The sequence below is a fragment of the Onychomys torridus genome, chromosome 5, assembly GCF_903995425.1.
Source record: "Onychomys torridus chromosome 5, mOncTor1.1, whole genome shotgun sequence".
Lineage (NCBI taxonomy): Eukaryota > Metazoa > Chordata > Mammalia > Rodentia > Cricetidae > Onychomys > Onychomys torridus.
In genome coordinates this window covers 8,936,044-8,963,061 of record NC_050447.1, presented here as the reverse complement: position 1 = coordinate 8,963,061, position 27,018 = coordinate 8,936,044, and the positions used below count along the sequence as shown (strand labels likewise).

Genomic DNA, 27,018 nt, shown 5'->3' with positions numbered 1-27,018 from the left:
ACATGAGTGTGAGAGGGTGTCACAGAGAAAACCACTGTTGGGTAAACTAATTAAAAGATAAGGAAATAAAAGGAATAAGGACCAGCGTTTTAAGTCAAAATAGTCCTAAGTTTTATAAAGCAGGGTAATGCTGTGAGGTAATCCTTTTATATGTTGTGAATATGTTTTATTCCCATTGGATAGTAAAACAGCTGCTTTGGCCCATAGCAAGGCAGGATAGAGCCAGGTGGGAAATCCAAACAGTGATATAGGGAGAAGAAGGGCAGAGTCAAAACAGACACCAGCCAGCCAGCCACCAGAGGAGCAAGATGTATTAGAGCACAGGAAGAGCCTCAAGACACGTGGCAAAACATAGATTAATAGACATGGGTTAATTTAAGTTGTAAGAACTAGTTAGTAATAATCCTGAGCAATAGGCCAAACAGTTTGTAATTAATGTAAGATTCTGATTGAATGATTATTTGGAAACAGCTATGGAATGGGGCAGGATAGAGAAAAGGCTCCATTTACAGAGTAACAATCATACAGGTATAGAACACTTAAACTAGTATAGCAAAACACCGTCTCTGACATAGAATGGCATCATCTTACACTTGACAAGATAACTGTCTTAGTTCTGCATGAAAGTAAGTGAAAAGAAAAAAATACTGGAGAGCTGATAACTAGCTGGAATCCATGAGCACCCAGAATGAACAGGGTGAATATTTTTACAGCCTTAAGGTATTCTAAATCATGGATAGGGCATTAGTGAGGAGAATACTAACCCAGTGTTTAGCTTAGTTGTGTGTTTCTGTGGATGCAATTAAATCCTAAGGCAACACATAAACTAGGAAAAATGCTGAGGTGCAACCTGCCTATAATAGTAGCATATGGGAAGGGGCAGAGCAAAAAGCATTGGAAGTCCTGGGATACAGAGCAAGACATTGTCAAACACATGTGCATACACACACACACACACACACACACACACACACACGAATTTTACAGTGATTTTTAAAGAAAACAAATTCTATTATTCAAAATTTAAATGCAATTATCTGTTAAATGAAGCATATAATCTAGCAAAAAAATATCATTGATCATTTGACAAGGTGTTATCAATTTCCTATGGTATTCTGTTATATATATACATCAACCCCCTCCCCTCATTCTGGAGCTGGAAGTCCATCCCAAGGAAGCTGAAATAATAAAAGTTTCTCTCTTTCTCTCCATCCCACCCTCTCTCCCCCACCCTCCTTCTCTGGTTTGGGATCACTGTTAAATAAAGGACCATGTAGAAGAACTGACTGTTCAGTTCAGGCTCACTTGAAATCTCAAAGCTGTGCATTCACCAGGACTGAAACTACTATTTAATAACTAAACTTTATTTTACCAATAAATTATTCATCAGGTTCTACAGGGTTGGGGATTTGTATTATGTCAGAAAAGGGTTATTGCTAAACAATGTGAAATTGAACTGGCCAGGCTTAAGAGCCCTGTGTTTGTTGATGTGTGCAGCACATTTTCAAATGAAGAGATGGAAGCAGCACATCTGTCGTAGCTGGCAATATACATCACCTACAAAGTAGAGCAGACTGTGGCTGATGCTAGAGATTGGGCCTAATTTGGAGAAAGGTTGTGGTTCATCTCTGAATCAAAAAGAGCTAGTCAATCCCCTAAATAGGAAGATAGTCTGTAAGTATTGGTGGATGAAGGGGGCACATTCCCTATATCTGTTTAGGATCCACTTACATGCCTAGAAATCAACACTGTTTGATAAGCATGCCCTCCCAGAATAGGAAGGGCAGTGACATCTTAATGTACATGACAGTAGTCTTTAAAGGACAAAAGCTCATTTCATGACTCAATAAATAGGGATGTATTCAAGGAAGATGCTTTGTCAAAACTAATACTTGCTGACAGCCAGAAACTCATAACAGGGTCATTCACCAGTCGGATTTAATGTCCTAATAAAAAGATTCAGCAGATAAATTACTCTTCAGAAATATAAAATATGTGTACGTATTTGACAATATATATAGAGAGAATCATCTCCTCAAAAAAATTTAAATATTTTGGGATGGAAATGAGAATTAAAAAAAAATAATTACAATGGATTAAGAGTTTTTGTGTGGCTCCTCAAGAAAGTACTTCAAATGAACATGCTTATGGAGTGTTTTGAAAAAGATGTGAAATTTTCAAAAGCAAAATTATGCTTGGTGCATTCAATTCAAACATTTAAGGGTCAAAAAGAAACCAGATCTGAGGAGATGGCTCAGTGGTAAGATCCTTACTATCCAGGCTTTTGGGCTTGGCTTTCAATCCTTAGCTCCCATGAAAAGCACTGAGAAAAAAGTTTGCAGCCAACAAGACAGACTGACTCCAGGTGCCTGAAGGCAGCCAGTCTAGATGAAACTGGGAGCTCTGGGTTCAGTGTCAAATCTTGTTTCAAAAAACATGGTGATGAGCAGTTGAAGAAGACACCTACAGCCCACCTCTGGCCTAGACACATGCATGCAGAGGTGAGCATACCCAGCCACACATGCACTCACTCACAAAGCAGAACAAGATTTCACAGGGGAAGCCCAAGACTGCTCAGGAGAATTTGGTCACTGACATGCAAAAGCTGAATGTGAGCTAAGTCACCTTGCTGCTTAGCAAGCCAAGGCTTGGACACCAGTTCTGAGAGCTTGACTATCTATGCTCTTGCTTTAACATTGCAAGCATCTTCCAACACTACAGGAATCTGTCTGCTACTCAGAAGCAGAGAGGCAGAGGAGGTGCCTAGGCAGGAAAGCCCAGCCTAGTGACTGTAAGACAAGCTACCAGCTATACTTTTTTAAGTTCCAAATTAATTGTCCCAATTCCCCATTCCCCAACACGAAATACCCTGCTTAAATAAATAAAAATAAGATACACAGTGGCGGGGTTGAATGAGAACTGTTAAAGTGTGGGGATGTTTAGTCCTTAGTGGGTAGTGCTGTTTGAGATGATTATGGAATCTGGGGAGACAGGGTCTTGCAGGAGGAAACACATCGCTGAGGGTGGGTTTTGAAAGTGTATAGCCTCACCCTACTTCCAGTTCACTATGCTTCCTGTATGGGTTGAAGATGTGATCTCTCAAGCTTTCTGCTCTGGCCACCATGCTGCCATTTCCTGCCATGCCACCCCACCATGATGGACTCCTCCCTCTCTGGAAACATCAGCCCCAAAAAACTTTTCCTTAAATTGCTTCTGATTATGTTTTAGTATAGCAACAAAAAGGAACCAATAACATGTTTCCAACTTGATTGTATGAATTATATAATTATAATATGCAATTTTATCAGAGCTTCACATATCTGACTTGCTGTGCTTTCTAGGGTCTTGTTTTCTCATATAGTTTAGGTACCAGCAGATTTTTTTTTCTTTGTGACCTATAAGCTCCTCCATGAGTTTGCCCTCAGATCCCCAGATTCCCAACACTCACATTCAACTTTGCAACATCAACAAGCCAGGGAAAGGATGAGATCTTTAGGCAAACAGGTTTTGCATTTTACAATAGACAAGAAAATTTCCTGAATAATGAATAACACCTCTAGAGTTATAAATGGAAGACTGTAGATATGGCATTCTCTCCCACTCAGTAAGGATCCATAACTCACTCCACACTGCCAAGTTGCATAGACTACATTAATGCAAAGCCTGGAGAAGAATGCCAATAGCCCCTTTGTCTAAAGATTAAAGTTCCCACAGGGGAATTTAACCAGGTTCATGCCAGAGCTGCTGAGTTTAGATAGATAAATAAAGAGAAGGAGACAGGCATACACAGGCCAAAGTCATAGTAACTTTGTTTATCATCTGCACAATGTACTTCTTATCTGTCTAATGCGTAGTTTGGGGTTTTTAAATCTGTAAACTCTAACCCTTGGTACTCTGACTCAAGTGGCCTCATTCTTCCTAGTGTAAGGTGACTAAAAAGAAGTTGTTGACATCTTACATTCTGCACATTCCTTGAGGTTGCCTGGATTAAGACATTTAGAAATATATTCAGAAATGAGTGGACGGTCACTCCCAAACCTGTCCCCTCCACAAAAAGAGAAAATTAATAATTTATGATGTTTTACTCCTTCCAGCATGGTGTAAAACTCAGTCCTCAGGAGTACCTCTGAGAGGATGCTGCCCAAGTTCAGCATCAGAGAATCCATAGGAAATGAAAACGTATGTTCACACAGCATTGACGCAAGTATCCAAAGTTGAGTTACATACCTGCATTTAATAAAGGCAAGTTGTCCTTCCCACTCACACTTTCTGGGGCTGTACATTCATATGCTAGTGCACACTAGGAATTAATAGAAAAAATTAATCACACTTTAAAATAATGAAACAAGAGACTAAATGATTTACGTTTGTTTGCAAAACATGGAGCTCTACATGTGATTTCAAGAGTTTTAAACAAATTGTTTCTAACTTCATCTTGAATATATTGTTTGCTTAAACTGTGACCATTTACTCATGTCTATATATAATACACTTGGACTGTGAAATTACAGAGTCCACTTTAGTTCGGGTTAAAGGGCACTCAAGGAATAACTAAAAAGAAGAAAATTTCCCTCAGTACAAAAATGAAATATACAACCTTAGAAAAGTGAGCCAAAGACCCAAATATTTACATTCCCTTCACATTGGTGAATTTAAGCATGTCATTACCTATATTTTAAGTAAAGGAAACATCAAAATAAAACAATAGCATATTGAATTGTCTCACTTAGAGGACAAACAGATATTCTTTGTCTCTAACTCATAAAATAAGAGGTACATTATTATAAATAACCTGCTTTGAAAAGCCAATGATTTAGAGTTCAGAACATCTGAAACTAAGAATTCTCTGGATAGAAGGAGAAGAAAGCACAGAAAAGGACAGTTATGTGTCCCCAGCGGCCAAAGCACAGCAGGAGACAGTGGCCGGAACATTTCCCCACTTGTCTTCCTACAAAGTTGTTACTGATAGAAGAAACAAACTTCTTCCAGCCCCAAGAGGCTGGTGAGAGACTAATGTTCCTTCTTCTCCTGCCAAAGAGGAGAGGAAGCAAGGAGAATTTGCACAGCAAGCATGCCAGATATTAACAGTCAACATAAACAAAACAAATAAAAGACCTAGAATGTTCTTAGGTTGAGAGAGTCTAAGGTGCATCTGTGGGTCCCACCAGAAGCTTCAGGGAAGTGTCTACAGCCTCAGAACCCTATCCCCAGGGAGGTTACCCAGAATTCCTTGGGCTATTTCCTGTCTGCTCTAATATGCACCCCTCACCCTCATTTCTGCCCCTTCTTCCTTTCGCCAGAAACTCATCTTTTCTAGAGTTCTTCATAATAAAGGAATACACATATGCCTGAAACACTTTTGAAGAGGAAGACAAAAATTCCAAATCTTTGTTAATGACACTAAATTCTGTCTAGTACTTATGCCTTGACTGTGACATTTATTTACAATATGCAGTAAGTTGGCTAATACAGTTTTGCAGTTTCTGTATTGAGTATACTGAGGAGTTACTACAGACTTTATTTTTTTAAATGATTCTTCGAACCAACTGAAGTCACCTGTGGCCATCTTCCTACAGCTAGGCTGAAAAGGTACTTTCTTTCTTTTTTCTTATTTTTTTTTATTTTTATTTTTTATTTTGGTTCTTCGAGACAGGGTTTCTCTGTGTAGCTTTGGAGCCTTTCCTGGAACTCACTCTGTAGCCCAGGCTGGCCTTGAACTCACAGAGATCCGCCTGCCTCTGCCTCCCGAATGCTGGGATTCAAGGTGTGTGCCACCACTGCCCAGCTGGAAAGATACTCTTAAAACCCCTGGAGACCTTTGCAGTGAGACTTGGGTCTACTTCAGGCTCATTTCTCCAGTTTCCAATATGTCCTCTTCTCTTTTCTGTTCACACAAAGCTGTTAAATGATCACTTAGGAGCACTGTAATAATCATATCAGCATGTGGTGTACGTGCTAAAGTCAGATCTAAGGGCCTCAGAATGGTGTAGAAACTCTTTTGCAGTTTGTGTGTGACAGCTGTCCATGAAATAATTAGATACAGTTTTAAGACATCATCTTTTGAAGAAGCATGCTGTCAACAAAGCAATCTATATGGAACCTTTTTAACAAAATGCTGAATTCACAGAGATGGGGCTGTTCTTCTGTGATACTGATTTCCTCCACGGAGGCAGCACTGACTCATGGTTGTCAAAGACCACTTTATGATTCAATAAAGATGAGGACCTTATATTAGGTCCTCATCTGTGACAAAGGACACACGGAAATGGGGCCTTCCCACCCCACATCTCCTGTCCAAACTGGAAAGCAGATAGTACCATCTCAACTTAATAGCATTCTAATTTGGAAGGGACTATTCAGAGTTGTCTGGAGATTTAGATCCATGACACAAAATCACACAACATCCCCACAACTGATTAAATCAGCCAATACTGCTCACCAGGAATCAGGTTACCAAAGTGACATATTGATTTTTAGGTTTATACACTCTAGAACTATAATACAAGAAGCTTCTTTTTTTTATGGTACCTAGAGCACATACTTTGTTATGGAATCCCAAACTATCCAATGCAAGTGACAGCCTTTTGTATATTTCAATCCTTGTGACACGTGTCACTTCCTGAAGTACCAACTATAGGGCTAAGAAAGTTCTACTCTGTCCTTTCAAATCCATGCAGTTTTTATTTACTGATTTCTTCTCCCGCTCTGTGTGTGTGTGTGTGTGTGTGTGTGTGTGTGTGTGTACACATGTCCATGTGCACACTGTGGAAGACAGGGCAGAACTCTGGGTGTTTCTCTCTATCACTCTCCATTTCAGTGTCTGGAGAGGCTGTCTCACACTGAAAGGAAGCTCACTACTTTGGCCAGGCTGGCTGGCCAGCAAGCTCTCAGGATCAGCCTGTCTACTTCAGGCCCACAGTGCTGGGTACAGGCGCTCACAGTCATGCTCAGCTTTTCAGTGGGCGCTGAGGCTCAAATGCTTATTTGGCGAGTGTTGTTATCAATGGGCCCACTCCACTCAAAACCATGTAGACTATAAAGATGGCTATTATTTCAGTAGTAACACCTAGACTAATTTCTTTTATCCATCCCCAGTCACATATATTTAGATCAGCTGTGACATACAGTGTCACACACTTTATGACAATTTTGAGTGGGAAGATCTAATGGAGCATTTTATCTTTAGCTGTTCTAAAAACATGTCACAAAGTGCTGAAATAAAATTTATTTTCATGTAATTCATATGTATATTGCATACATGAGAACTTAATATACATTTATCACTTAATCATAAATATTCTTAGGGATTGGCAGAAGACTATAAGTCATTTTATAAAGGGAAAATTGCAAAAAGTCAAGATTTGCTGAAAGTCCAAACAGGACCAAGTTTATGCCAACAATGTTTGGTGTATTTATGAGTTGTTAACTTCTGACACACAACTAAGACTGTCAACATCTATCAAAAACAAAAAAATCCATTTCATCTTTTATGCATCCACATTTCTGCCCCAGAAAAATTATGTGGTACTTTATTGGTGCACATCCTGGGTAACAAGTTCTACACTTCTGAAAAGAGCATCACTCTGGTTGCACAGTTTTATCATACTACTAGACTAGAGTACAGGGCAGGTACACTGTGAAGAGAATACAGAGGGGACTCAAGGCAGAACCAACACCCCTCAGTTTGCATGACCTTATCACAGCAGTGCACTGAAGTCCAGGGGTGGGTAAACAGTTGAGGTAAAGCAGCTATATACTGGAACAGATTTAGCACGTCTTTGTAGTGGGTAGCCATCCCAGCATTGGCCTGGAAGTTCCAACCCCCATTGAGGCTTCGGTAATGGTCACGCCCACAAGGCGGGGAGGAGGAGGAAGCGGAAGACCCAGGATCTAGAGGAGGGCTCTTTTGGTTCTGGGACGCTGGATGCAGGAGGTAGACCGAGCAGAGTTCTCCAGAGAACACCGCCAGACTGCGCCATACCTTTGCCAGACCCTACAACCTATCCCTTCATTTGTAAGTTACCCCACAAAATAAACCTCCCTTTTAACTACATGGAGTGGCCTTAATAATTTCACCAATATGTCTTATTTTACATGGCTTTGTTCAAGTAAGGGCCTGGTATCAAGCGGCTGGTCAGTACAGGGCCACCTAGGGATAGACAGATGAGGGAAAGTGACTCATCTTTGAAATGGGGGTGATGCTATGGCAGCTGGGGTCCCGGCACATTGTTATAGGTTCAGGCAGACCTGTCTTCTTACTTCAGTACTTGGTGCCCAGTTTAGAATTCGAATTGTCTTTTGTCCAAGTTAATGGAGAATGTGTGTAGTGGTAGCAAAGATGAGCTTTATGTGGCATGCTCCAGGGAACGTGGCTGGAGTGGAAGGACTAAGCCCCAGGCCAGACATTTCAAATGCACAAACCCAAAGACCTGCTGCAGAAACTTGTCATGGCCCTACTTTCAAAGGCAGCCGAGGCATACATCACAGTGTCTGATAAGGCCCCTAGAGGGTGGGAGAGGAGAATGCATTCTGGGAAAGAGGAAATAGCAGCCTGATCAGTGAAAAGAGAAACAGATTTTGAAAGACAGTCTTAGATATTTTTAAAAATAAATAAATATGTTTTGTAAATGTTAGGTAAACATAATCTCCCAAGTAGCTATTTCCCAAGGCTCAAATGTCAAGCATATTCTATGCTGGCTAATCTTGGTTGTCAGCTTGACTACAAATGGAATCAACTGAAACACAAGCTGAGTGGGCATGCCTGTGATGGTGTTTCTCAGGTAGACTATATGAAGCAGGGATATCCATCCTGAATGTGGTCTGTACCTTCTGGTGGCAGCGCACAGCTTTCTGGACACAAAAGAAACATTGCTTTTTGCCTGTTGGCCTTTATTCTTGCTGGCAATTCCATCTGCCCTGTGGCTATGGCATCCCTTCCATGATGTTAGAACCAACTTCCTTGACATGCCAACATGAATAACGACCACGAGCTCTCCAGGAACCTTCAGGCCTTTGGCACCAGATCAGGACCGCAGAGGTATTCAGCCTCACCATGGAATGAAAAACTGCTGAATTCTCCACCTCTCCAGTGTGAGGCAGTCATTGTCAGCCTACCTGGACCATACACTTTATAACACACACACACACACACACACACACACACACACACACACATCAGTTTCAGCTCTGTTCCTTTATAGAACACTGACTAATACATATTCTATGTTAAGGAGCAACAAACTAGAAAACAAGTCACAGTAGGCTTTATACATTAAAATGTTCATTTAATACAAAGTATAAGTTATAGTATGAAAAAGCATTTTGTTATTAAAATTATAGCATAAAATCACTTCCTATTAAACTCTTAGACGTTTTTTAAGCCTGAACTGTGTGTCCCAATTGCTTTAATACAATAAAAATTAACATTTGTAAGGAAAAGATTTAGGCTGATGTTTGTATTGTCTGTTGTTATTGCTGTCATTACAGAAAAGGGAAAAGAAAGAGAAAGGCCTGTGCAGATCTTCCTTAGGTTCGGACTGCAAAAACACTGTTTTATTTTATTTATTATATTGCTAGCATTGAATGTCTTCCAGACTTATATCTCCATTCTATTCTGCTTTCTCTCTCCCTCCCCTCTCCTCTCTCTCTGTGCAATTTTATAAAATACAAAGTTGCTGTTAAATATGCCCTCCTTCATATAAAATTCAAATTAGAATTGCGTCTCTTTCCAAAGATGTCTTTGGGAATAAAGAGCAGGCTATGCTTGGCAGTCACTTTCCCAGAATCCTCCCTGTGTCTCATGCAGGGTAATCATGGCAGAAGGCAACAATGATCTCCACTTTTGTTCCAGCTGAGAAGAGATCATATCAACATGGGGCTGGCATGAAGAGAAAGGTGTTCTGAATGGCACAAAGCTTTGAGCAGCTCTGGGGAAATGGGCACTCTGCTTCAGAGAGGAAATGCACATATTGTGCCTTGATTCCAGGGATGATTTCTCATTTAGCTTCTGAATAATGAGATTTCAAACCCCACAGGATGTTGGCAACACAGGCTTCTGGCCAAGCTTATCATTTCTAATTTAATCTGTGCAATGAGCTGACTGCAATCCTACCTTTTGTCCCTGCACATCTGTTGTGATGTGGTCAGTGTCCCCATCCTCAATCTCCCCCATCTTCACAAGGCTGACTTCTATGGTGCCGACCACTTTGCCACCATCTGAGGTTCTGCAAGTGAAAAATCAATGAAATACTGAGGTAAGTATCCTCTCCCTTGTAAGACATCCAGAACACATTTACTTCTGAAAACCAGGGACTGTTACTTAATTTAAACAGATCTGGTCCATGCACCACAAATCACATGGCTAGCACTTCATGAGGTAGGACCATGGACTGCAATGTAAAGTTGAACCTCCCAAAGGGCTCTCAGGAGCACCCCCAGAGGAAAGAACACAATGCAAGAATCAAAACCCTACACTACATTATAAACCCTGGGTTATAAATGAAATCTCTCCAGCAGCATAAACTGGTGCCCTTCCATCCCAACCACATGAGATAAAGCTCATGTCTACTACAGAAGTACTGCTGAGTAAAACAAAAAAGAAATATCTATGTATACTGGTATAGCTGGGCCATTGGCTCCAAAATTTGACTATGTTCCTATTCTTTAGTATATTTGTCTCAAGAGAGAATGCAAGATGTTTCGCGGCAAGCCTAAGTGGAGATGCTTGAAGCCAAACCAACGAATTCGTGTAGTTGAGCATTTTAGACAAAAGTGGGAATCTAAAACAGAAATGACTCATCCAGGAACAAAGTGGTAACGCCAGGCTTCCATCCTCTTCGTGTTCATTAGTCATTGAAAGGCTCATCTATATTTAGTGATGATGCTGATGGTATTAGTGAAATTTTCATCATCATAATTTTCATCAGCATAAAATACTACAATTGGTAATAACAAAGCATGCTAAAGATAAAATTAACAAACCACAAAATTTGAAGATTCTCTAGTTTTGTTTTGTTCTACCCTAGGCAGGAAATTCTGAATAATAAATGGTTCCATCCCACCACAGAAACACCACCACCATGCTACTATGTTTCCCTTTAGCTTTGTGAAAACAGGAGTTATGCCATTCCAGAGGTCTGATGTGTTAGAACTTCCTGTGAAGCCCTGTTGCCTCAGTATCTCAGGTTAGACACTAATGCTCTCTGCTAGCATTCTATTCTGAAATCTATCTAACTTTATTCTTGATATTGATGTTGTACATAATTTAACAAGCACCTTCTAAATATTTTTGTTATAAGAGGTGTTAGAAAAAGAAATAAGAAAATTAATGTAGTTCATCAAAATTCTAATTAAAGAATGAGTAAGTGAAAATGATGCGCAATTGTTTTACCAGATCATGCTGATTTTTCTTCTAACAAAATAAAATCTAGAAATTAAAATGTACAAAAAGAAACTGGAATAGGAAAATCCTGGTGATATTTGTACAACTAAACTTACGCTAAAATAAAAATAAATATTCTTCACATAGGAAAAAGTGTGATTTATTGTTAAACAGTACGCCAAGTTTTTTACTAAGATATTAAATAAATGCTTCTTATAACTTTAAATGTAATATTAATTAAAATATCAACTCCAGTTTTGAAATCAAAATAGAAAAACATTCATTAGTAGTTTGTGTGTTGTGATTTGTGATAGTGTCAAAAACCACATTAGTGTCAATTCTGAGATAGTTTTAAATAATTCATTTTATCAGTTGCTGCTTAAATATGTCAAAACAAAGTGTTACAAGTCATAAAATGGCATATCTCTGAATAACTCTTCAATACCTATAGTTAAAAAGTTTAATCATGACCTTTATTGGTAGTATGAATCACTGTTTCCTAGAGATGTGCAAACTTTCCCCCTGAAATTACTGACCCATCCCCAAAAATAACTTTTAATTCTCAAAGAGAAGTATTTGAACAGTTTTGCTTGAGCACACTAAGATAGACTAATTCTAAGTAATGTAGTGCCTATGTATATGTAACACACTGGATTTCTCTCTCAGCTAACACACGCATTGCATCTGATGTCGGAAACACCTGGTCAATGAGCCCCTTTCTTCTAGTGCTGTGTGACAGAGGGATTTATCCGCAATCTGTATAGATATGCACCTGACGACTGAGTTTGCAATCATGGGACGTTTTCTTTTCCTCGTTGGAATTTAGTCCTCTTTTCCAGACTAGATTTTGGGAGATGATGGAGGTTATGTGTCCAGCCAGTGTCTTACAAAGGTCTCTACTTCCTCTCCACTTGGACCCTGTGCTAGAAACTGTACAGCAGCAGGCATAAAGAGAGTCTCCATGGCCACCACATTTAATGAAATTCTCTCCAGAGTGTTACTGAAGTGGACAGAAAGACTGTGATGTATCTTAGTATCTATTTCAAGAGTGTTTGAATGCTCACAGCACCTAGAGGAGCTCAGTGCTGCTGTGACATCTAAAATCCTAATGGTGGAGACCAGGTCAATCACTATCACAATGCAAGATAACCTTCTCAAAATGCTAAGGTAGATTAATAGACAATGCACAAGGGTGAGTGTGTATGTGTGTGTGTGTGTGTGTGTGTGTGTGTGTGTGTGTCAGTGTAAATTGTAATTCACTGATCTTTTGTTCCCTTTTAAAGCATCTGGCTCCTTGCTCAATGACTTACCGCCTTTTGTGTTTCCTACATAATCTCCTATATCAGTGGCTCTCAACCTTCCTAATACTGTGACACATTAATATAGTTCCTCATGTTGTGGTGACCCCCGACCATAAAATTATTTTTGTTACTACTTCATAATTGTAATTTTGCTGCTGTTATAAATCATAATGTAAATATCTGTATTTCTGATTGTTGGGTGACCCCTGTGAAAGGGTTGTTAGACCCCCTCAAAGGGGTCATGACCCAGAGTTGAGAACCACTTCTCTATAGCCCTCCATTTAGATACTGAGCAGAATGAAAGGAAGGCTCTTGCTAAAACTACTGCTATTGGAATTCTAGCTTTAATTTCCCCGTAACCTCTTTCCACAGCCAGCTGTTTGAAATTCTCAGAAGTGCATGTCCCCAGTTGAGATTTATGACACACAGAGGTGGATCAGGTTAGACACTGAAGAACCGAATCCATGACCCCCTAAGCCTGCTTCAGCCCTTTCCTGAACTAAACTGTAATGTACATTTGAGGTTCTTAGTTGTGCTACAATACTTCTCCACCCAGAGTACAGCCACCAACATACTTCTTAAATGTCAAAGCCACAGTGCATGGACCTAAAGGTCGTTACAAGACAACTTCTGAAAGATTTAGAAATAGATGTTTTAGTTTTAGAAATAGATGTTTTAGTTTGTTTTTCAGATTCAGGACTAAACACAAAATTTCCTTTATTTCAACATGGTATTCTTAATGCCATTTCATAATGCCTTCCCAAACCAGAAATACTGGTCAGTGTACCAGCATCCATCCTCAGATGATGTTTAACTATGCTTTTGGCTCATCTCTCTTCACATGGAGAAAGCTTTAGCAACAATAGCTTAACCATTATTCAGCATGAAAACCCTAGCAGATTCTAAGTTTCAAAAAATGGATCATTATCTCTCCAAAAATACATTGAAGAGAGTTTTGGGACTAGAATCCAAGAAACCCCAGTTCTACACCCAGCTCAGCTATGGATTAACTCCTTGAGTTAAGGTGTACTACTTCTCTGGGTTCAGTTTAATTTCCTGAAAAACAGAGTTCAAAATGATACTGGAAAAACAAAAACAAAAAACAACAACAAAAAAAAACCCCACTCTAGCTCCATGTTCTAGTCGTTTCTGTGACTCCCTTATATACATCAGCAGCAAAAATGCCTCCCTGCTTAAACTTCATCCATCTACCCATTTCCATTTACCCCCAAAGAAACCAAGTGTCGCCCCAACTTGGGGAGTAAGTGAACAATAAATTTGATTGAAACAAATACAAAGGCAATCCCCGTACATCCTAGTGTTCATGTGGCTTTGCAGTGAAGCTGCAGTAATAATACACCCTGCACATGAAGAGAGAAGACCTTGTGCTTTTTTATGTGGTGCGTTGACGACTCATTTGTACCAGGAAGAGCACAAGAGAATACACCCCCTGCAGTATTTCCATCAGACCATCAAGTTCCCTTTCCATCATCAAAGGGAACTAAATATTTAATTGTGACAAGTTGTGGGAGGAAAGAATGAGGGATATCAGCAATGCAAATCTATATATCCTTCCTACTTAGGATTTCAGAGATATGAATACAATAGTGATGGCGGCCCTTGAAAGTCTGACTTTAAAATACACCCCCTTATGCTTCCTAATGAAATATTCAACCTCACAGGCAGAAACATGCCCATATTTTTAGAAGATAGAAGGAAATGCAAAAGATGGAATGTGTGTCTTTTAGTGACACACATTCTCTAAGTGTTTTCCTACCTATTTTGCCATCTTTTAACAGATCAAAAAGAAAAAGAAAAGAAAAAAACACTCCCAAAGATGTTAAACATCAAAATGTAAACAACGCTTCTCTTCTGGAAATGCCACTGCAATGCAAACCACCAAGTGTCTCTGTAAACATCTAGGGGAAGCCTTCATTAGCCCTGTCAGGCTTTGTGAATATCAAGCAGTTCTGGTGTCATACACAGGGATTTGCAGCCATGAGACATGCTTTGCATCTAAGCCATCTAGACATGCAGCTAGGAAATGAAAATCTCATGCGGACAAGAAAATAAACAAAGGCCATGTGTAGCAAACACGGTGAGTCTTCCTCATGCATATAATGATACTGTCAGATTAACCAGGGTGCATGGAAGTGAGAAGACCATGTAGGAATAGATAGCCGAGGACATCCGAATTCTGTATGACATTCATGAATAATCAAAGCTGCAGAACTCTTCCAAGCAAGCTGTTAAACATTAGGTTCTGACAGGTCTCAGTCTTACAGTCCACACCCTCCATTGTGTCACCCTTGGGGCTTTTATATTTCTCTTTAGAAACTCCCCCAGAAACTCTACAGGGTTCAACCCCTCTTCTATGAAGCCCTAACATAATCCAACACATCCAGCTGGGCCCCCAGTTTCCCCATCTAGAATTCCAAATTCCCTTTTTATACCAAAACCTCCTGTCTTCAAATCCAAACTCACTCATATAAACAGTATTTGTTTCAGAAACCCAAGCCCCAAGTATCCAGTTTCTACCTTTCCTTTATCCTCCAATCAGTGTTTACTTCCCCCTGGTGTCTCTGGAGTGTTTCCTTCCCCAACACATCCCAAGTAGCTTCATCATTTCTCTTGCGCTCTACCCAAAGAACCTACCTCTTCCCTGGCATCTTTCTCTCACATCCCATCCACACCAGATTTTTTGCCCTCACCCTTCCTTTTATTATTGTATTTTGTTTCTCATATTAAGTCTTTAGCCATTGTTCAAGGTAAATTATAGAGACTAAACAATATAGTCTGTCTTTCCAGACCTTATACCAGGAACTGCTAAAGTTTATGAAAAAATTCATATTTTGATTTATAAAGACTTATGTCATCACTAAATATTTGTTTAATAATTTAAAAAATTTATTTATTTATGTGTGTCTAAGTGTGTGTGTAGTTACATATATATGTGTGTGTGTGTGTGTGTGTGTGTGTGTGTGTGTGTGTGTAAGTGCATGTGCATTCCTTGTATACAGTGCTCTCAAAGGCTGGAGGAATACGCAGGATCCCCTGGAACTACATTTATAAGTAGCTATTAGACCACTGATATGGGTGCTGGGATCCCCTAACCTCTGCAAAAGCAATGTGTACTCTTACCAGCTGAGCATCTCTCAGGCCCTTCTCTGTTTTTAAGAGAAGGTCGCATGGATACAGGCTTACCCTGGACTCACTATGTAACCAAGGATGGCTATGACCTTCTGCTCCTCCTGCCTCCTCCTCTCAAAGCCTGCAACGCAGGGTTATATATTATTATAGAATTATTGGTATAAAGCTTGGGTTACTAAAAAAAAAAAAAGAAAGAAAAAGCACAGAATGGAACTATTGGCCATCCATGTTTCAGACTCACTAGTTTGTGAATTCCTCCTTATTGCTTAAAAAAAGTGCCAATCAGACATGAGGAATTCCACTCAAACAAATTAACAAAAGCGAATATTACTCTACTAAATTAAAATAAATGATAAGTTTTACTTGAGAAGCTGTTGGTTTGATGATAAGTGTGAAATGTAAATGATTTCCTTGAATTAAGGCATATGGATCATCAAGATGAGGAAGTAGGTTGACTTATTAGAAACTCCTTTGTCAGAATCTGACACTAACACTACACTGAAGTTAATAGGACACTCTAGTCTGGCAGATGAATTGCAGTTGTAGACAACATGGAAGGCACTGTGCCATCACACACTGAGTGAGCTACCCAGTCAGTGCAGAAAGCATGATCACTGCAGTATTTGAGGACTTTAAAGCAAATGGCAGTGGGCAGATGAGATGAGAAAGTCAGAATCTCAAATATCAGTGAACCTGCAGCTATGAGTGTCCATTTCCCTTCTGATCTTCCTTGACCTAAACTAAACACAGTCTCGGTCTCAGAGATTATCCTTAGTGTAAACATGGTCCAGACCTCTGCTGTCAGCTCAGGATACAGAAGTCTGGACTCCTGATACTCCAAGATGAAGGAGTCTCTCTCTTCACTCTCTCATGCTCTAGGCCCCTGTAACCTCATGGTGACAGTGGGGGGGGGGGCAGCGATGAAAGCGGATGGAACCAGGGTTCATAGGATGTTCTATCATTCGCACATTCTCATAAACTATGAGAGGAGAGTTTCTCCAGGTGAAGCTACGATCCCAATTGTGTGGGATGATGCCCTTTACATCTCCACTATTTCTGTTCTCCTCTCATGTGGTCCTGAAAGACGGTGGGATTACACAGAAAAAAAATGGGCAAATAATCATGATGGAGAACTAACAAGAGAAAGCTACAGGACACAAAGCAGTGCCAGAGAGATCATGGAGAAGATGGAGGGAAGGAAAAGGTGCTCCAATGTTGTTAGTGGGCTCCCAGGAACAGGCTGGGGATCTGATGTAGACTCTGAGAAGTGATAGAATAAGGCTTGTGTACTTGAATGACAGATATCAGGGATAGATCCAAAAGACACAATGCCTTGGAAAAGAGAAATGAGAACACGGGGTTTCCCCAGACAAGAGGTTAACACACAAACATTTAACCATAAACAAGTGGAAAACACAGTTTTAAATACCTTTATAGGAGGTTCAAAAGAAGTAAGAAGTTGAACATAACTCTATCAAAAATTGTAAAAGATAAAGTCCTATAATGCCAATGATATACATAAAGAAAATCTAAGTAGGCATGCATTGATAAAGGATTGGAGATATGGAGTTATTAAAGCTGTCATTTCTCCCCAAGCTGGTCCACAGATTCTGTATGATAGGAACAAAAATCCAAGGACAAATGTTTGGAGACATCCTTGGGCCGATTTCTGGAGTTCAAGGAAAGGCAAAGGAGATAGAATGGACGAAACAACTTTGAGAGAGGAGAAGTGAAGTATTTGCTGGAACTGACGGTGAGATGTAGTAGAAACTATAGAAACCAAACAGCCAGAAAAAGAGCACAGATACATTAGTCAAACTAAAGAAAAGAAAAGGAAGGCACTATGTCTAATTGGTTTCTGAAAAAGTTATGAGCAAGTCAGTAGAGAAAAGTCTTTTCAGTAAATGGTGCCGAGACAATAAGATCTTTATTTGAAGTAATAAAAAAAACAGCTACTCTGTTTGAACTTCACAACTTTAGTAAAAGATAAAGTAGTCCATGAACCTAAACTTATTAAAATGGTGCAGAGTAAATTGGGGGCCAGACTTTAGCAAAGAACACAAGACACCAAATTCCTGTCCTCTGAAGGGAGCAAAGTGTCAGGATATGGGAGCTAATTATGGTAAAGCAGGCATTTAGGAAATGAAGGAAAGAGGAAGGTAATTCTGTGTTAGCCTGGGCTAAATGATGCGACTGTCTCAAAACATCAAGGGGTGGCCAGAGATCGCAGGAAAGATGCATCAGGAGACGAGGGAGAAAGAAGGAAAGAAGAAAAGGATCCAGACAGGAACATCATCAGAAATGACAACTCTAGCGCTGGTGAACACTGTTATAAGAATAAAACGTCAGGGGCGGTGGCGCACACCTTTAATCCCAGCACTCGGGAGGCAGAGCCAGGCAGATCTTTGTGAGTTCAAGGATCCCTGGTCTACAAAGTGAATTCCAAGACAGCCAGGGCTGTTACACAGAGAAACCCTGTCTTGAAAAACCAAAATAATAATAATAATAATAATAATAATAATAATAATAATAATAAGACAAGTATTTAACTAGGAAAAAACTTCAATGTGGCGTGTGTGAAAAAGAATTTGAACCTAAAGTGTACTGAAAGCTCTCAGAACTCTGCAACAATGAAACAAGAAAACACCCAAATAATCAATACGTAAAATACTTGAACACTTACATTTCAAAAGGATTGTGTGCACATGACCCAATCATGGGAAGAGATGATCTGCAGTGTGAGAAAATGAAAGCCACTATGATAAGCTGCTTCGGCAGCTCAGGCAGTCAGCTCGGCTGCACACTGACTGACACTCTCATGTAATGCAGACAGGGAAGTAGTTCAGCAGTTTCCAGAAAGCCAAACACTTACCAGGTAAGCTAGAAGCAAAAATCCTAGAAATGTATCCTAGAGAAGTGAAAACTTGAAATCACTTTTTAAAGTGTACACAAAAATATTTAACAGACTTATTCACCAGACAATGTTATTCAACAGACTTATTGCCACCAGACAATAAAAGCACCCCAAATGTCATATAATATGAATTATTCAACAATGGCATGAAATATTTATCAAGAAAAAAAACCTGACCCACACAAAAAATTGTATGAATTTTAGGTATTAGACTGAGTGAATGGAGTTGATTTCTATGGTTTAGATATTAGACTACCAATTGTTCAATTTCTATCTTAAAAATTAAAAATCCACTAGAAGGGACAATAAACCCTTTGGGGACAGAGGTGGCTTTGGGTTGTGATCAGAGGTCACCAGCAGCAGGAGGGGCTTTCCTTGTGGTGATGACCTGACCAATACTCTGATTCTGACAGTGTTATGCACATTTAATCATGCATTATAATTCACAGAAATATACAAACATTTTTACTCTATTAGGTTGTAAAGCTGAATAAATGGGAAGGAAGACAGCAATCTTCTCTGAAAATAAATTAATAAAAAGCAAAACAACAATTTAGTCTGGGAAAATAAAAAATCCCCTCATATCAACTAAATCTAAATTTTAATATTTCCTTGGGATGGCAGACTCAATGTATGCATTTCATCTTATATATTATGCTTTTAAAGTAACTAAAGACATTAGAAATCCCATACATGAAATTAAAAAAAAATACCAGAGGTTATCAAATTGGATAGGAAATGGCTCATTCAAGGACACACAATGAATTTACCAGTGACCCAGGATCAGGGTCTAAGTCAATTGACCATCTACTGCAAAGGTATTCATTGAGACAGATATAAAGGAAACTGTTGCTAGGCTTTTGCTTTATTTTATGATGTTGACTTGTCAGCATTGATCACTTGAGTAAGAGTTAGGGGAAGGATGGGTGAAGAGGAGGGTTCGCATATGGAGGAGGCTATTGAAAGAGGAAGGAAGAGGTATCAATAATAGGATTGTGCAGGGTTAGTACACAAGCAGCCACTAAACTTGAGTAAATGTGGCCTTTGTTGAAAGGAAAAAATGGGGCTGGTGAAATGACTCCCTGCGTGGTGGTGCCTGGTCAGTGTGCCTGGTAACTGAGTCTGATTCCTGAAGCCCACACAGAGGAAGGACAGGCCCTATTTTTGAGTGTTGTGCTGAGGTCCACAAGAGTGTTGTGATATGCACATGTCCACGTAGGCACACAGAAACAACAAGAAAAATATAGAAATAAAAAGATTTAAATGAGAAGAATGTATATATCTTTAAGGTTGGGGCATAGCTTTGTTTTTTCTACAGAACTTGTTATGTGAATGGCTTTCAAATGTTACAATGGTAATCAAAAGGCACTTGGATACTAAAAACATACATGACAATCATGGAGAATTGGCACACTCAGTTATTAAATGCTGATGATAAGACTGTATTTAATATTAAAAATTTGAGGCACCTGTTTTTAATCAGACTATTTTGTGCTTTTGAGTTTTGTGTCAGCTTCTAGAAGTAGGAGGCAGTACATGAGATTTCTCAAGAATGCCAGAACCCAAAGGTCAGAATTACAGTGTGCAAAATGATTTTAAAGTATAATGTATTTCATACCTGTACAGCCAGAAATTCAATGAGGTTTAAATTATAGGAGACATGTACTTTGAGATAGAACAGCTCTCATGACCTACATTCTCATGCTTAATTGCTTCTGGATTTGTTTTAAATTCTTCTAAGACTCACTAACAAAATCTTTCAGTTTTTCCAAATGACATTTTCTTTTCTCCTTTAATTTAGCAATATATCCCACCAATAATACTTTGAAATTCATAAAAATTCTATAGAAATATAAAAATGATGTAAAATTAATAGAAAACAGTCATTACTTAAAAACGCTTGTTATTTGTATTATTAATCATTATTCCAGTCACAGGAATGGAACTGAGCAAAGGACAACAATGCTTATCTTCATGTAAATTACATTCTAGAAACAGACCCCTGGAGGAAAAACAGTTAGTGGAGAAGGATAGTGAAGTGCTGTGTTGAGGTTGTTACTTTGTAATCAGGGTTGGACAAAGGTCTCTAAAATGACATTTGAACAAGCACCAAAGGAAGAGAGGCTGAACTGTACATCTCCCTGGAGGAAGAGCATTCCAGGGAGCAGAGCATTCAAAGGTCTTGAAATTAAATAGTACGGTCATGTTCTAAAAACAGCCAAGAAGAGATGCCAGGTCACTGGAAAAAAAGGACTAAGAGATCCATCCTAGTTTCATGTCTATTTCCGAGATCAAATATCCTGACCAAAAGTAACAGTGGGGAGAAATGGTCAATTTGACTAGCAGCTCCAGGTTATCACTATGGGGAAGTTTACAAACTCAGGACCTTTGGACAGCTGTATCACATCCACAGTCAAGAACAGAGAGAAGCTCTATGGTTGTGGCACACATCTTTAATCCAGCACTTAGGAGGTAGAGGCAGGTTCGAGGCCAGCCTGGTCTACAGAGCATATTCCAGGACAGCCTGAACTACACAAAGAAACCCTGACTCAAAAAAAAAGGGGATGGAACAGAGAGAAATGAATGCACCAAGGCTGCCGCTGCCTTCTCTCTCTCTCTCTCTCTCTCTCTCTCTCTCTCTCTCTCTCTCTCTCTCCTTTTCATTCTTCCTTGCTAGCAAAGTTAGGATGTAGCCTAGGAAATGTTGCTATCCACAGTGAGCTGGGTCTTTCTATATCAAGTCATGCCACAGACCTATCAACAGCCCAGTCCGATCTATTCCTCATTAAGACTCTCTAGGTGGTTCTAGATTTGGCCAAGCTGAGAGTTAAAATAGCCAGCACAAGAAGCACATGTAAATCTTAATACAACCTAGCTCATTTTCACAGACTTAGTAACTCAAAACAGCACTCTAATGTCATAGGTTCTGTGGTTCAGAAATCATCAGAGTCCTTGAATCAGGGTCTAACCAAGTCGAAGTCAAGATACAGACTGGGTATAGCAATTTCTTTCACTCACAGAGGCTCTAGGGAAGAACATACTTCCTGTGAGAGTTGGGAGGATGTATTCCCTTGTGGCTATGTTTGATTGAGGTTTCCATTTTTTGTCACCTTATCAGTTGGAGTGATTCTCAGTTCTCTATTCCATAGGACTCTCTCCAAAGAAACTCCAACATAGTAGTTTGGTTTTTCAGAGCTAACAATAGTCTTGTCAAGCCCGGTAAGCTAAGACAGTATCTTACATGGTACCTTGGCCACTAATGTATAAAGTATATGATTGGCTACCCCATAGCAGAGGTGAGAGCTGAACTGATTGGGAAAGCAGTTCCCCTGTCATTTTCCCGGTTTATACCCACACTGAAGGGGAAGGTGTTGTGCAAAGTATTTCTCTAGTGGTGGGGATCTTTGGGACTATCCTAGCATCCTGTCTATCATTAACAAAGGTTTATGAAAGAGTTTAGACTCTAGAAATTTACAGGCCACTGTAGGAACTTTCATTTTCCTTCTGCTAAAATAATCAACAAAGCATTTTGAACTGAGGTAAGTTTGGAAATGAGAACTTGAGTTACAATTGGAGACATGATGGGTAGCTGGGAAAGTAAAGCACCAGAAAGACAACTGGGAGAGAAAAGGCTTGAGTTGAGGTGGATCAGAGTCTAATTTTATTTGAAAATATGATTTATAAAATATCTGAGTGGTAGGATGGAAATAAAGAAAGAGAAATGGATGATAATGGTGAAGAGGATAGAATTAGAATGTCTGGAGATGGGGAAGCTATGATAATTAACAAGATTTGGGGAGAAAGGTGGGCAGTATGCAGGAAGGGGGATTTTTTGAATAGTTTAGATTTGAGACACCTATTTGGACTTCACTTATCAGGAGGTGGTTGGATGGTTAGCTTTTTAAAGGAAGTGTAAGTCTCGAAGATAAGTCAGTCACTACAGTGTAAAATTATTAAATTTTGCTTTCCATTGAAACAGAAACCAGGTAAGTCAGGAGAGAAAGGGAAGAGGAAAGATACATAAGGGATTTTACTGACATCAATATCAGAATAAAGATCTAAGGACTAGAGGAATAGCTCAGTATCTGGATATATATACATATAATTTTTCCCAGCACAAAGGGTAATTGAGGCTATTGAAAGCTTTGGAGCTATTGAGAAAAGAATGACTGAAGAGAGAAAATAGGAGAATTCCTATACTAAACTGCAGTGTAGGAGATATCAGGACTAGGTAGCCTCCCTGGAGTTGTGATTAGCAGTCTAGTCATCCATTGTTTTGCATCTAGTGTCTACCTGTGAGTGAGTACATACCACGTTTGTCTTTCTGAGTTTAGTTTACCTCACTCAGGATGATGTTTTCTAGATCCACCCATTTGCCTGCAAACTTCATGATGTCATTGTTTTTCTCTGTTGAGTAGTACTCCATTGTGTATATGTACCACATTTTATTTATCCATTCTTCAGTTGAAATGCATCTAGGTTGTTTCCAGGTTCTGGCTATTACAAATAATGCTGCTATGAACATAGCTGAGCATGTGCCCTTGTGGTATGATTGAGCATTCCTTGGGTATATGCCCAAGAGTGGTATAGCTGGTCTTGGGGGAGACTGATTCCCAATTTTCTAAGAAAGGGCCATATTGATTTCCAAAGTGGCTGTACAAGCTTACATTCCCACCAGCAGTGGGGGAGAGTTCCCCCTGCTCCATATCCTCTCCAGTTTAAGCTGTCTTCAGTATTTTTAAACTTAGCCATTCTGACTGGTGTAAGGTGGTATCTCAGAGTCATTTTGATTTGCATTTCCCCAATGATTAGGAATGTTGAGCAATTCCTTAAATGTCTTTCAGCCATTTGAGCTTCCTCTGTTGAGAATTCTCTGTTTAGCTCTATAGCCTATTTCTTAACTCACAACTCCATGGAGGCTACCTAGTAAAGAGGACCCTAAGAAAGACACAGGGATCACCCAATGACACAGAAATTGATGAGATCTACATGAGCAAAATGGACGTGGGGGGTGGGTAATGAAGGGCAAGGGTCGAGGGAAAGAGAACTTAGGCGAGTAGGAGATCCCAGCTGGATCAAGAACAGAAAGGGAGACCAAGAAAAGAGAGACCATGATAAATGAAGACCCCATGAGAATAGGAAGAAGCAAAGTGCTAGATAGGTCCCCAGAAATCCACAAAGATACCTCCATAATAGGCTACTGGCAATGGTTGAGAGAAAGCCCAAACTGACCTACTCTGGAGATTGGATGGCCAAACAGCCAAACTGTTGTGGTAAAACTCTCATCCAATGACTGATGGAAGCAGATGCAGAGCTCCACAGCCAGGACCCAGGTGGAGCTCTGGGAGTCCAATTGGTGAGAAGGAGGAGGGATTGTATGAGCCTATGAGCGAGAGATGTGAGACCATGATTGGGAAAAGCACAAGGACAAATAGCCAAACTAGCGGAAACACATGGACTATGAAACAATAGCTGAGGAGCCACTATGGAACTGGATCAGGCCCTCTGGATAAGTGAGACAGCTGAATAGCTTGAAATGTTTGGTTAAGCCCCCAGGCAGTGGGACCAGGACCTGTCCTTAGTACATGAACTGGCTGCTTGGAGCCTGGGGCCTATGCAGGAACACTTTGCTCAGCCTAGGTGAAGGGAAGATGGGACTGGACCTGCCTTGATTGAATCTACCAGCCTAAGCTGAATCCCCAAGGGATTCCTTGCCTTGGAGGAGATGGGAATGGGGGTGGGTTTGGGGGAGGGCAGGGAGGCGGGAGGAGGGAGGACAAGGGAATCTGTGGCTGATATGTAAAATTAAATTATAAAATAATTTTTAAAAAGAGATAGCAATACTTAGAAGTCAGACCAATGAGGAACAACCAGGAGGAACAGAGAAGAAAAAGTCAATGAAGGCAGGAAGTGGGTAAAGCCTGGTGTTCCAGATATCAAGTGAAGAATATATTTCACGGAATAGGCAACTGATCCACTTTGTCATATGTTTTAGTGAGAGGGAGAGTGGGAATTATTCACGGGCTTAGCAACATGAGGCCACCGAGGGTCATACAAAGTGCTGCTCAGGTAATGTGCCTGGGATGAAAGCCCGGGAGGTGTTTTCGGAGATGCTCTAAGCAGGTGAAGTGGTTCTGCTGCAAAGCTGCAGGGAGCTGGAGCATGCATGAGTCAGAGAGGCATGTGAAAGGGTGAATGGAGTGTTTCCATGCTGATAGACAACTGGCAGATATCAGTTTATGATGTATGAGTGAAAGTGTATAATCCCTGGAGCCAGCTCTCAGATGACTATCTAAAGCATGATTTTTGGAGAGAGAGAAAGTTAATTTACAGGAGGGCAAGAAGAAAATACTAGTGTTTGGAAAATACACTGTGGGAAACTGTCAAATTATTCCAGTGAAGCAGAAACCAGACAAACTAGCTGAGAAAGAGGAAGAGGTGAGAGTGTCAAGACTTGAGGAATGGTGTGGCTTAAAGCTATGGCCCAGACTGTGAATGAATCACGGGTTAAATGGTAGTACTGCACTGTTATTAAAGATACCCAAGAAATTAGGGTACATGCTCCCAAATACAGCCTATGAACATGGAAGTCAGATGCTTCTACACAGTTGAAGAAATGTAATTGTGAGGTAGGTGAGCTACATAGTGGTTTTAGTTAGATTTATTTGCATCAAAAATAGTAGCTTATAGTTTTAATTCAATGATTTATTATACTACATTTTGCTCAATAGGAAAGGGGAGACTGAGGAGTTGAGGGCATATGATTTCTAGGAGATGGACCATGAAACCTTAGTTAGGCAAAAGGAGAGGGTATTGGAGTGGGGCTGAGAAGGACAAGGATGCAAAGCAGCAGTAGTGACTTTGGGGTCACAGAGCTACTACCTGGAGTGTTCTAGAAAGATCCAAAGCAGTATGCCTAAAGTGGAGACTCTGGAGGAATGGGATTAATACCATCTGTCAGATAGCTAGAAAGTAATTGTAAGATAAGATGAGCTACTACAGTAGGGTAGAAAAGCCCTGAGAGTTCTATGATTTATGAAGGTCACTGACATGGCTAATGAATCCATTTGTCAGAGAGAAGTCATGCTGAACTGATACTGTGTCAATAGTTAAAAGTCCCACAGATGGAGGTGGCTGATAAAGTTCACCATAGAAAGGGGAGAGATTCAGATGGTAGGAAGCATCAAATTCAGAAGATTCAGATATTATACAAAGAATAAAAAGTTAAAAACAAAGGTGGTTGGGGAGAGTTGGCAGGGGTGTGAGAGTGGACCTCAGTTACCAGAATTCAGTTAGAGCAGAAGCCAGCAGGGGCAGAGTCAGAGCACCAAAGAGAAAGAAGGATATGACACAAGATAAAGGATGACAAAGGCCACCCAGGAATGCCACATGGTGACTAAACACTGGAGTGAAACACAGACTGAGTTTAGTCAAAGCGTGCAAGGGTAGGCAGTCTTAGTCAAAAGGCTAGAATAAAGGCCTTCAAGAACCTGTCTTCTGATTCTAGCTTGTTCTGCCATATTGTCTGAACTCTGCATTGCTCAATCACTTGGTAAATATTCTGGAAGTCAAGTGTGGCTGATCTCACAGCTGAAATGGATTAAATAGAGTCATAAAGATTTAGACAGAATTATGTTATTTTTGTTGAGGAAGTGGGGTGAGTATATTGTTTTTATCTGCACCAAATAAGGAGATCAGCAAAGAGAAATCAATAGCAAAATGAAACTGTGTCCTCCCAGTTTTCCATAGAGTACCCAAGAAGGATGTCTACTCCCTCCTCTGCTTCTCTCCTCAAGATGTCATTTCAGATTTCTGACAATAGCAAGATGTCTCTCTTAGTAATCCTAAGCACACTTCTAAGGACTTATGTAAGGAAATAAATTTGGCTTTAATCTATACTGAAGTGCAAACAGGAGGAGGAGATAGATGACCAGAATTAAAATTTATATTTCCAAAAACATTATTATATTCTTCTGTAAATTTTAGTTAACTAGAATAAACGTGTTCCAAGTAAAAGGATTACTTGTTTTACCTAACACTGGATTTAGCATTTCTTCTCTGTTAGTATTAGAGAGGCTCTTAAGTTCTTTGGCCATCAGTGCTGACTACAATGAGTGAATCCTATGGTCCATGCTCACCTTCAGCCTCTCCTGGTTCATCTTGTGGAAACTGAGTCATCAGAAGTACTGATGATTACCTAAGAATACTAGGGTCAGAAGATTGTCTTGTATTTATTTTAAATGTATTACTGAAAGCCAAAAGAAACGAGTAGC

General features: G+C 39.9%; 1 protein-coding gene across 6 annotated transcripts in view; it reads right to left on the bottom strand.

Moving 5' to 3' along the window:
- Positions 1 to 27,018, bottom strand: part of Inpp4b (inositol polyphosphate-4-phosphatase type II B) — a 739,919-nt gene that overhangs the window by 197,814 nt on the left and 515,087 nt on the right. For all 6 annotated transcript variants that reach the window (XM_036187401.1, XM_036187404.1, XM_036187402.1 and 3 more), the window contains 2 exons: positions 10,112 to 10,223; positions 4,228 to 4,300 (listed from right to left, as the gene is read on the bottom strand). In XM_036187401.1, the coding sequence (XP_036043294.1) occupies positions 4,228 to 4,300; positions 10,112 to 10,223 (185 nt within the window). The remainder of the gene's footprint in view (positions 1 to 4,227; positions 4,301 to 10,111; positions 10,224 to 27,018) is intronic.